Source organism: Xiphias gladius, chromosome 20, assembly GCF_016859285.1.
Source record: "Xiphias gladius isolate SHS-SW01 ecotype Sanya breed wild chromosome 20, ASM1685928v1, whole genome shotgun sequence".
NCBI lineage: Eukaryota > Metazoa > Chordata > Actinopteri > Istiophoriformes > Xiphiidae > Xiphias > Xiphias gladius.
In genome coordinates this window covers 13,351,545-13,363,651 of record NC_053419.1, presented here as the reverse complement: position 1 = coordinate 13,363,651, position 12,107 = coordinate 13,351,545, and the positions used below count along the sequence as shown (strand labels likewise).

Here is a 12,107-nt window from a genome sequence, read left to right as displayed (position 1 = left end):
GATGCTCTCCAATGATAGTTTCAGAATACTGTATGCCAAATGTATCACAACATGTGTCTGGTTGGAGTGCATGATAAAGAAATAGTTTGTTCCTCAGCAGTAAAAGGACCTGCCATGTTGTCCTCTATGTCTCCTTGCATACAGCTACACATCCAAGTCCAGCTGCAGCTCTGACAGCAGGCCAACACGAAGGGAATCCCTGGCATCCAAACCTCCTGGAAACATTCCTCAAATTGTGTGTATTTGTGTGCGCACATGCGCAAGTGTGTCTCAAGACTCAACAGAAGTAACATGTGGGCCCAATTAAAAAGTCGCCATTTGTCCTGTCCTCTGCTCCACTGGCGGAAATTTCAGTCACAAAAAGAGCACAACATGAATTTTTGATTGCTCTCCTGGGGCACTATAGAACTACATAAAGTAAAACCAAGAATCAGCAATGTCATGTCCTTGAAGCTACTATGCAAAGTTTTCTTCAGTGTTAGTTATAGTTTGCTAAAAATTCTATGCAATATGTTTTTAAGCCATTAATATTAAAGTTTTTGTTCATTAGAAAAGGCTGCAGGTATCAAAATACACAGCTAACACAAAGTCCCAGTCATATTTTAGTTTATTTAAAGTTTAATCCTGCCAAAAAAAAAAAAAAATACTTCCAGCGGGAGTACACCCAGCACATATTGCCTTCAATTTCTGAGAAATAAATCTGCAGTTTTCAAACAGGTGTTCAGTCTTTCAGCAAAGACCTTGTTAAAGTGGCTCTGTGCTTAATACGTATTTAGCACCCCTGGATCAAACGTGAATTGTTGGAAAACATTCTGCCATTTTACAATCCCACAAACTCTCCAACAGAAAGACAGAAGAATGTGAAATGTTGACACATTCACACCAGTCTGAGCAGAAAGTCGCACAATTCTGCTCAGGCCCCTTTCAACCCTCAGTGTGCAGGGACAATCACTACCACCCTGCTGCTGCATTATTAAACTGCTTCATCAGTAGTTCCCTCTCATCCACTTCCTCTCAAGAGAAAAAAATGTCTGGGTTAATGAAATCATTCAAGGACCTGGGAGGCAGTTCTTCTGAATGAGATTCCACACAACTAGGGGGATCTTTAATTAAGGAGCTGGGCGGTCCAGTGATCATGCTTAATAACCTATTCAAATAAACACAACAAAGACTCTCTAAATAGGCTGACACAGGAAGAAAGCCTTGAGAAAACGTAGGTGTTGGTCTGAGGTTTAAGCAGAATCAGCCAGTAGCAGGCACCCATCGGTACTATTGGCTGACCGCTGGTCTATTCTCAAGAGGCCCACTGACTACACTCTGGCCTCTGCAGACTACAGTCCTATTCAAAGGATGGCACTGAGGAGGATGAAGCAGTATACATGAGGTGGTGGTGAGAAGCAAAGAAAGGACAAAACATTGCTCGATGGTCCCTCCAGTATAACTAGATCATTAATAATCTGTGTGGATTGAAAGCCTAGAATATCCTCAGGTTGTACATGGGGTTTCAGCACATATGCCCATAATCCCAAAGATCCAACTATGAAGGGACAGCAGCGTCTTTCATCCCTTCACAGCGGCTGCAGAACACACTCATCATTACTGCAAATACAAATCTTGAAGCAGCCACTTTTTGGAGGTTTTTTACTTTAGTTTGTGTTTCAGTTTTGGATAAGAGCCATGTTGTCGTCCATAGCTAGTAGGGTCCTGGACATACTGTGTGATGTTACTCATCACTTTCTGAAGGGATGATTTGAGCTCAGATATCACTGGTTGGTAACTTAGCAGTTATAAAGCCAGAGGCCACAATTTGGGGGAAAATAAGAGGAATGCTATAAAGGCAGCCAGCACTTCTGAGTGTGATAGGCTGACAATATAGAAAACAGGCTCCCAAACATATGCAGGATTTAACTCTTACTAACAAAATCCCAATCAAGATTCACTTTCCAAAGGGTGAAATTAGCAATTTGGATAATACAATGTATTTGAAATAAAAAAAAATAAATGACCGTAGTTGAAAGTTTTTAGTCACTTCAAAAAAGTCCTGGGATCTGTTCACAGAAGCAGAATAAATATGCTGAGTAAAATCCAGAAACTCTAATTTCTGGATAGATCAGGAAACACCCTATTGTCTTTTGTATAGCTTAACATATAGACACACAAGCTGTCCTCTCAAAGATGCAACATTTACTCTGCCAAAAAAAGCAAAACAAAAAGCTATTCATGCTTAAATGACGGGTTACCGGATTACAGAAACAAGGATTTAAGTAACACGATCTGTATGTCTGGCACCTGTTGAAACCCTGGCGGCTACATTCTCTTTGCACTGGAGGAATGAGAGGGACTTTTGATTGAATAAGTGAGAAGTTTTAGGGAAAGTGGGTCCACCAAGAAGGTAAATTAAAGCACTTTATCACCAGGTAACCCCTATATTGCACTGCACATTTCTAACTTGATGATAAGTAAAAGTGCAATATGGGAGATTTAAGAAGTACAACCTCTTCCACCTGTAAATCACTATAGTTGGTCCCTCTCTTTTTCCTCTCTTCATCATGCCTCTCCATCTCTGAGACTCAGGTTGCTGTGCTGACCTGCTCTGCTGTCGTGAACCTTCCTCACATGCAGCTGCTCTGCCTGTGAATGACTCCCTGTGTGCTCTTCTCTGCTTTTCTCCTGTGAGCTGACCAGGGGCAACACCCAGTGCTAACGTGCCAGGGGAGGATTTCCAGAGCCTCAGTAAGAGCTAAATAAACCAGCCTCCACATCTGGGAGAGCAGTAACACTGGTAAACACTGGGCCATGGCCTGCCCACAAAGCCAGGCCCTTGTTTCCACTTAATGATGATAGCCCTGGTTTTCTGTACTGCTGCCTGTCACACTCACTTAGACTCATCACTGTGCTCTCACTCACAAATATTCACGCACACCTATACACACAGCAAAGGGGTTACAGCTTCTGCAGTCATGCAGGTATAGTGCTGTTTTTAATGAGACAGAAGACTGCTAAAGTTCTGCTGACTGCAACAGAAAGATTATTTGTGGGTGAGACATCTTGTTATCTCCTACAGTGTTGCTATGGTCCAAAGTACTGCGTAGGAATGACGGGCTGCATTCGGACAACATCCAGTGTAAAATGTGCTATGTATCAATGCACAGCTGTGAGGCCAAGCTACCCCTCCCAGAGGCATAGTCTGGACTACAGAATTCCCGGCTGGTGGAAGGGGAGAGAGGAGGAGAGAAAAGTCTGTTCAGTTGAGTACATTACCTTGGACATGGCGTACACTAGTTAGGCAATCAGTAAGGACGAATCAGAATAAATGCTGGACAAGTAAATGATGATATTCAGGAGTTGTGTCTACAAATGTTATCATTAAATATGGCACATCCAAAAAACATTTCACCTGAACTAAATACATGTTTTAGTTGGTTCTAGTTATCACTGTACATTAAACCATTTAAAGTGTCTTTTTTTCGCATCCTGGTAAGTCTTGGAATAATGCAACAAAACAAGCTAAATTCATTATTTACAGTTAGAAACAGATTTAGATAAGACAGCACAGCATATATTATTTCTGATAGTTATTCATAAGAGCAGTATGTCTCCTGTTTCATTAAGTAGATACTAGTATGAAGTAGTTCCCTTACCGATTTCCTAAATAGTTAATCAGTAATAATGACACATTTTAATGCTTGAAGACCAGCAAACATTTGATCTGCCTGCGCATCTAGTGTCCATTTTCATGATTGTTTTTCCTTCAGAAAATGTACAGGATTACACCATGATTATTTAGGTTTATGGACTATATACCAGTCACAAGAAAGACAGAGGGGAATTGTTAGACTCTGCCTACAAATCTTAGCTAGTAACACTTATTTAGAACTCACCCATCATTGGAGCAGGTCATGAACTCTTCTTTAATCTTGGGATGCCAGCAGCCACAATTCAGCATAGCTGTGTGGCCCTGAAAAAAGCAGAAAGTGAAAATTAACAAACTGTGCACTTTTAACAGGCACTAAATTGTTGTTGACCAGTCGCTTTGAGAATCAGCACACACCCGTGAATCATGTGGTTTACATTGGATCCGGTCTCCTCCATGGACATTTAGGGTTGCCATTTTGCCCTAAAACTGTTTTCAGACTCATTTGGTATTTAGAGTCCAGATGTAGCAGTTGCAGCGACTAAGAGCTGGTCACCAGGAGGAACCAATGAATGTCAATTAATGAAGACTTATTTTGTAATCTCACTCCAATCAAATTATGTGCAAAGACAGCTGATGTTCTCCATTGTTAAATCATGAGCCAAGACTGCTGTACAAAAAGTCACCAGTTCAGTATTCCAGGGGTGCTATTATGTTTTTGTGACGAGGCATTTTCTGAGTTGTATATTATGAACTACATGGCAACTGTGAGGCCTGTATGCACAGAGACACATGTTGACATTATTTTTCTTCATTTGACTGACCCTTAAAGGGCTCTCCCTACAGGAAAGGACCTTTAAGTTGATCATTTTGTGACCTTAACTTTTGGCCTTCCTTGAAAAAGGCCATGCCTTACTACTGAGCCACTGAACTCTGAAGCGCATAGGAGGCTGTGTCACAGCTTCAAACAGCAAGCTTCTAGCAGAGTAACTTTTAGACATTTCCTCTTCTAGAGTAATCCTGTGGAGAATTATTCATAACAAATGACTTCAAAGCGGAATAACCCAGAGAGAGGCCTCCCCCACCGCCAGGTCAGAAAGGAACACTTCAGTGTGCTGCAAGGAGGCTTCAGACATGACATACTGCTGTTTGACAGTATGCTTAAGAAAGCAGAGCCTTGCATGAGCAAAAGTCAACCAAATGACATTTGCCTGCCTGTTCACTGTCAAATACTTTAAACACACCACTCAATAATCAATAAAAAGGGAACTGCCTAGGTCCATCTGTTTAATGACTAAAAGGGATTAATAAAAAATTGCTAGTCTTTAAATTTTTATGGTCAAATATACACTCACTATATGATGAGGTTAAAGCTACAATGGGCTGAGAATGACTCAACTGCTTCTCTGCTCTGTACAATAACATCAAAATAAACACAAGAGCTTCATGATTAGGGTGAAGGAGCCGCTACCTTCCTAAACAAATCTGATTCCTCTTCCTCAACAGTTTAGGACATCAAATTGCCAATGACTAAAGAGAAACAGACTGATATTCATACTAACAGTAAACACAAACAGAGCATGTTAATGGCAAACAGAGCCAAGGAAAGAACTCTCCCTATTAACAAAAACTGACTAACTGGGGCCAAAACTGGCATGCTCGGTTTGTTGTTATTGCAAGTGCATTTAGCGGGTTTCTGTAATTGTTAGGTTTAACTTTAGGAGTTCTGAAAGGATCAGCTGAATAATCAGTTACTAGATTGACTACAATTTGGACCTGGACAGTCAATGAATTAAAAAAAAAAAAACCAACAGAAAATTAATTTACAACAATTTTGATCATCTGAGTGAATACTGATGAAAGTTTAACTCATTTGTAAAGCAAAAAACACCAAACATTCTTTTCAGGTGTGAGGATTTGCTGCTTTTCTCAGTTTCTCTTTTTGGACTATTTGTCAAAAAAATCTCACTGCAATTCCTATACTGTATAGTCCTCTGTGTGGCAACCCTCTCTGAAAATAGTCGGATGAGCTGGAGGCAAGTAATTGTCTGTCGACAGAGCCAGAGTAAAGGCAATGACTTAATTATCACATTAGACACAACTAATTGACTGGGACGCTGTCAGAAGGCCAAAACGCATTTTCATTGAACCAAACTCTCCCTTCAGCTCCAGATGGGACTGAGCAGGACAAGAATGTAGGACATCCAGGGAAACACTACTTGCAATCAATGGGCCTTCACTTGTTCAGGTAATTCATATGGGTGGTATAAACCATGTCTAAATGTGCCGCAGCTGGCACAGATGGTTAATGACTATCAATATGGCTTTCTTAAACTCGGCAAAACCCAAACATGGACACTAAATTAAGATCTTCCTTTGTAGATGCAGGTACAGGCAAGAGATGAACCGCGACAGTCCTGAAAGCATGTGGTGGTCCTCTCCTCCTAAGACTGCCTTTGGCTTGTCACACAGCACAGACCATTATCCTTTCATTCAAAAACAGATCAGCTCATAGCTGCACCTTGCTACCATTATTCGTTGGCGGGGTTAACAGAGCAGAGCAGAAGAGCAGAGCATCCAGCCTGCATTTTGAATTAGCAGTCACTCTTGGGCAGCCTGCTGTTGCTATAGAAATTAATACATGTAATACCTTAAAGTCTATTCCAGTATGTCACAACTTTTAGTCTTAGTATTATAGTTTTGGCCATCATTTATTAGGTAATAATAAGATTACACTAACCAAGTTAACTGCTGAAATCTGGGAATCACTAAGAAATCGTCGGACAGGGCAACAGATATCAGACAGATTTAAACAAACCTCCACTTTTGTTAAACTTAATTAGCAGAGAAAAAGAATAGGGAACAGTGAGGTGATTACCTAAACTGTCTGTTTTAAACATTCATCTCAGTTTACAGACGAACATCTTGGTTCAACTCATGTTTATTGCCCCTGTTGGGCTTACTGTGGTTGTAGCTATGGTACTTTGGTGAGCACAGCATTATCATAATCAATATAAACAATGACCAAGTTATAATAATTCCAAATTATATGTGAGCACTACTTTAGTATACCTTGGTGTTAGCCATATCCACAATGTACTGGTCTCCCTTCACACACTCCATGACATTGAAGCCATCACGGTCCAACACCTTGGCCTGTGCGTTACCAGAAACCACCAGGATGACATCACCAGTGATGCTGTACTGCAGGGACTTGATCTGATGGCTGAGGGGAGACACACATATAAACACACATAAAGAGTACATCTGAGACAAAGAAGATACTTTTAAATAGCATTTCTGTGGTGCTAATAAGTTCTGACAAGTGTCTTTGTTCCTGTTTACAAGCCATCTGTGAGCTGTAATTGTACAAGACTTTTGCACCAAAAACATTGTTATATAAGAAGCTTTTACTCCTTCAAAAGGGGCCAGGGTTAAAAACAAACACTACATACATGCAGCTATAGGAACAAAACCGCACATCATTTGATGTACATCTGAAGATTGGGCTCTTAGATCTACGACAAGCAACACACAAACATACTAAACCATAACAAAAAATAAAGACATTTTAAAGCTAAGAAATAGAAAGAATAATAACAATTTTTGAATCATATTACACACAAAAAACATAATGAAAAATATTGAAAGGAAATAATTATTTTTACACACATCAAAAAAACCCACTGTACTAGACTAAAAAACAAACTATAGAAATTATATTAAAAAAAAAAAAAAGGATTTGGTAAGTGTATTCCATCTTTTCATAACAGATATCCGATTTTTATATTCAATTTTACACTGAATAACACTCATGTCATCTACAATGCACAGCAGTGTGTGGAAGTAAAGAGACAGACAACTATCTAGACCACTTTAAACAGAGTAAGATTAGCAATTCAGGTCAATATCAAATAGCATTAACACAGCAGGGGGGAGATGGAGCACCAACATTTCCTTACACAGAGCAAAAAGTTCCATTGCTAAAAGGAAATTGAGGTTAGCATCCATGCTGTTTTAATTGGGAGGTTTTGGCATCTTCAAAGGCTCACTATATAACCTCAAAATCCCAGATTCTTCATTATTTTAGTTCGACTGAGCTCACGAGTTGCCTTTTTGAGTCAGGAAAGAGGAACAGTGGACCTCAGCAGCACAGCTTTCTATATCCAGCTTGTTAGTAAACCAAACAGGCTACTGGATCACATTGTAATCAAATTAAATGTAGCGTAAATTTTTGTTAATAAGGGGAAGCCTGCTCCAGCTCAGCCCTCTGGTTCCCAAAACCAAAAAGAATTAAATCTTTGATGATGGCTTCAGTGAAACACAGAATAAACACACTCAGACACACAACCACCCACATATCTCGACCATCTGCTTCTGAAAGGCTCATTTTGAATGAAAAGAGAGGATGTCACAGAGTTAACATTCAATGAAGCTCAACAAATGTGTATTTGTGTATGTGTGTACACTCTGGCACACATAAATACAGTGAGTGTACTGGATGTTTGCATGAAACTAATTAACCACATGTTAAGCAACTGTGTTGATGTTCCACGTTGTGTTCTCAGAAATGGACCTACCACTCACAAGGCTGCAGGGACCTGAAGGCCTGCAGAGCCTGGTCCATCCCAGCAAAATCCCAGAAACGAACATCATAATCATATCCACCCGTCACCAGACGGGCTCCAGAGGGGTCTAAGCCCAGAGCTGACACCTGAAGAGACAGTTGTCTTATTTACAATTTAAGATGATTTATAAGCCTGTACAATTCATTTTTAAATTATCATCCAAAAGAGGCGAATGAATTGCGGAAGGTTGCTTCTGCTGCTAGAAATCTTTGACAGTGTAGTCATACTGCCCCCTCTAAAGGCGGCAAAAATAAATAGAAGCAAAATGTTTAAAGTTTGTTCTTGTACAATGATCAAATTATTCAAAACTAAACCGTTTTGAAACCACAATAGCACTGGATCTGGACACCACATGGCTTTATACTGAGGACAAGGAGGACTTAAAACAAAAGTTATCCCTTTTTTCACCGCTACAAAATAGCAAATGAACAGACTTGGTTCTGCTCTTATTGCTAAAATCCAGCTCAAAGTTAGCTAATCTTTGCTGAAATTCCAATAACTGATGCAGATCAGCACTATGAGATTTTTTAGTGTGTGGATAATGTAAATAAATTTTGGTGTTGATTACAGGCCACTTATGATGAATAAAGACCTTCTTATTCTTTTTCTAATAGACAGTTGTTGAATAAATTTACATATAACCACATAAGCAACAACTATAATCACTAAAGTGCTAAAAGAAGACGTTCTTACTGTCTTGGTGCCGTGCTGCAGAGTGATCTCATGAGTGTCTGGAATCTTCTTCACTGGATTCTGGGGCAGAAAGTTGAGATGAATACAAGGAAACAGTAAAAGAAGACAGGACTCAATTGGGTGTGTAGTTACAGTGTAGCATTTCATTCCAAGATTCAATCACATGATATTTTAACTTTAATTGGTTGTGTGACTAAAAAATCTGGAAGCACAGTCATCTGTTGCAAATTACTGACTGGGAACGTGCATACTGATGAATGTGAAAAGTTAGGACCTGAGCTATATTTGCATGAGAAATAAAGCATAAAAAAAATACCAATTAAACAATAGAACTACTGTTGAGCAAAACAAATGTCGTCTCATCTTTTATAGTATAACATAGGTCACATCTTATATTTTCTTGTGCTGCCATCTAGTGGTGGAATCTTAAAAGCACTGCACAATACAGCACAAATCAGTGCCTTTATAAGCATTTTTAACAGAAGACAATTTGACATGTTACAGTAGAAAAGGCACAGGTGTGAATAATAAAATCGATTATGGCTGAGTTCTGTTTAAATGCTTCAGTTTCAGGATCATAGTATTTGCTTTGAAAAAGGTCTATGTGAGGGAGCAGGAAGACAAATGGAACATTTTAGACAGAACTAATAAAAACTCAAGGGAGATTTAGTTCATAGACCTACGAATTTTGTGATTCTCATGAAATGCATTCTTTTAAATGGATCATTTCAGACATACATCATCATCGTCATCTTGTGCCTCCCCATCATCATCATCATCACTGTGAGCCGTGCTGCCTGTGTAACCTGGTGGAAGAGGTGGTCCCACAAGCTCATCATCATTCTCCTGGGCTATATGTTGACGAGGTACCGGAGGCCCAATCTCTGAGCCTGAGTCTGAGTCTGAGTCGGAGTCACTGTCACTGCTGCTGTCACTCTCCTGTTTCCTAAAAAGAAAAGAAAATCTAATTTGCAGACAAAGAACAAACTTACACATACACTTGAAAAACCCCCGAGGCAGTGGCAGGCAGACCGATCTGTTATATAGTGTTCACTCAAACACAAAATCTCAGAAATCCCTTGTTACCTGGAAGTAGACGCTGCAGCTTTATCCCTCTGAGTTTTGACTGATGACTTGATGGACTTGGAGCTCTCCCCTTCTTCCTCCATCTGAGTGTCCTTCTGCCGATCCACTAGGGATGCAACGATTACAGTTGCACACTCATATGCATTACTAAACAGCTTCTCAAATCATGTTTTTAATAATAAACTTACCTAATACACGCTGACTCCTCTCAATGGCTGTTCGTCGAGTCTGTTCAAAAATGGCATCCAGGTCAAACGTGCGGGCTTTCTTACCTGGAAGGAACAAAGACTGTCATGACTCATATTGCCAGTTTATTATATGAGAAATAAACTAAGCATATCAAATATTTGACTATTTGTGCTGGACTGCACATACCAAACCCAGAGAATCCCATGACAGATGCAATCCCTCCATCACCACTCATTTTACCCGATGCTGCAAAGGAGGCAAGCAAAATGGTTATCATTGCCTGGGTGTCTATTATGAAAACTGCAATGACAATTTGTTTTTCACATGAATGCTCAAAAATAAAGGACGCCGCTCTCTTGATTGTGTTGTTTTCTTTGTCGGGAAAAGAAGTTTCAACTTCAAGCACCATTCATTGACCCCTTGAGAAGTAATTTTTACTCTAAAGAGTATAAAAATACTGAGCATGGAGTTGTGAAAGGTTCAAACACACAAATGACAATATAAAGGCTCATACCAAAAATGAAAGACATAAACAACGATATAAGAAAGGCTGCACGTGGTCATAAGCTTAATGCAGTTAAGTGTCCTATCGTCAAATGTACACCAAGAAAACACGGTGGATTATGTACTGCTAACTTCACACCACATGGCTGCCTCACACATTTTTAGTAATATACTGACGCTTGAAAGTCTGCCTCCATCGAAAAATGCCCCAAAAATGTCTGACATCCGTCAAAGTCGCTTAAGACAGAACGTTATTTTAGAAAACGTTAAATATTGAGCCTTGGCTGTTAGCTAACAATGCTGTATCATTTCAGCTTGGATGATAAGAACAATAGCTTTTAAGACAATTAAATCTGTGGCTAACTACAGTTAAAGGGCTATTAAGTTTCTATGTTGATAACAAATGTTTGCTAACAAATAAGCTAGCAAAAACAGCAACGAAGCCAGTTTCTTTTCACATATTGGTTTACGGTAGATATCTGATAAATGTCAAGCAGCCTGGAAATACAGCCCATCATACCAGTATATACATTTAGATTGTGTAAAATTAATGTACAAAACTTACAGACGTTTGACAGCAAAAAGCTGCTACCTTCCTCGACTTTGTTGGGATCCATGTTTTCAAATACGACGGTTACCTTTGACCTCGGGAAGTTCTTCTCTTCTTCGTGTTACGCTTGTAGCCGAGGTTGCCAGGTTTGTAGCGGTTGAATTTTTTTTGTCCGCTGGTTGGGTAGACCTATATGGCATGCAAATTATATTAATACTAATATTCACTGGACTACATCAAAGAACTAGATTTTATTATTATAATATACTGTATCTAATTACACAATGCCGTTTTAGGACCGAGGTGAAAGAACTGTTTAAGGAAAACTGCTTTTTAAAACTGGCCCACTAAAGATTTATGGTGTTACTTTGTAAATATTACAATACATTTGGCAATGATAGCAATGCTGTTGGACTTTAAAAGCAGTGTATGTGGTTTGGCTGAAGCATATTTTGAATTCTGGTACTAGACCGGTTTTGATTTGCCATTGTGCTGGTTTTATCACACATACCTGGCAACCGTGTTCGTAGCTCTGCAGGTGACCTGTGCGGCGAGTGTATTGTCACTTTAGAGGAATTTCTGCCAAGGTTTTTTTTCTACATGAAACAAAAGTTTGGTTAAATATAAGAGATTAAATACAGCGTCACTTTCTTTCAGCGTGAAGTACCGTGCGAGCTTATTTTGATGGCTGGTTTCCCTTCCAGGCTCTGGTCTGGAAGACGTTCAACACTGAAGAGGTGCTAAAAATAAGTTGAAATGGAGAGACCACTGTTACATCATATTATTTTCAAAAGAGAGAAACTCAGGACCTCTGTGGGTTTGA

The 12,107-nt window shown here is 39.5% G+C and overlaps 1 protein-coding gene across 2 annotated transcripts in view; it reads right to left on the bottom strand.

Annotated features, from left to right (window-relative positions):
* LOC120806125 (WD repeat-containing protein 70) overlaps window positions 1-11,429 on the bottom strand; it is a 39,020-nt gene extending 27,591 nt beyond the window's left edge. For both annotated transcript variants that reach the window (XM_040156891.1, XM_040156892.1), the window contains exons 1-9: window positions 11,300-11,429; window positions 10,417-10,476; window positions 10,230-10,313; window positions 10,042-10,147; window positions 9,694-9,901; window positions 8,956-9,015; window positions 8,215-8,348; window positions 6,707-6,860; window positions 3,882-3,958 (exon numbers count right to left, since the gene is read on the bottom strand). In XM_040156891.1, coding sequence (XP_040012825.1) covers window positions 3,882-3,958; window positions 6,707-6,860; window positions 8,215-8,348; window positions 8,956-9,015; window positions 9,694-9,901; window positions 10,042-10,147; window positions 10,230-10,313; window positions 10,417-10,476; window positions 11,300-11,351 — 935 coding nt within the window. In that variant the 5' untranslated portion in view covers window positions 11,352-11,429. The remainder of the gene's footprint in view (window positions 1-3,881; window positions 3,959-6,706; window positions 6,861-8,214; window positions 8,349-8,955; window positions 9,016-9,693; window positions 9,902-10,041; window positions 10,148-10,229; window positions 10,314-10,416; window positions 10,477-11,299) is intronic.
* Between the last annotated feature and the right edge of the window lie 678 nt (window positions 11,430-12,107).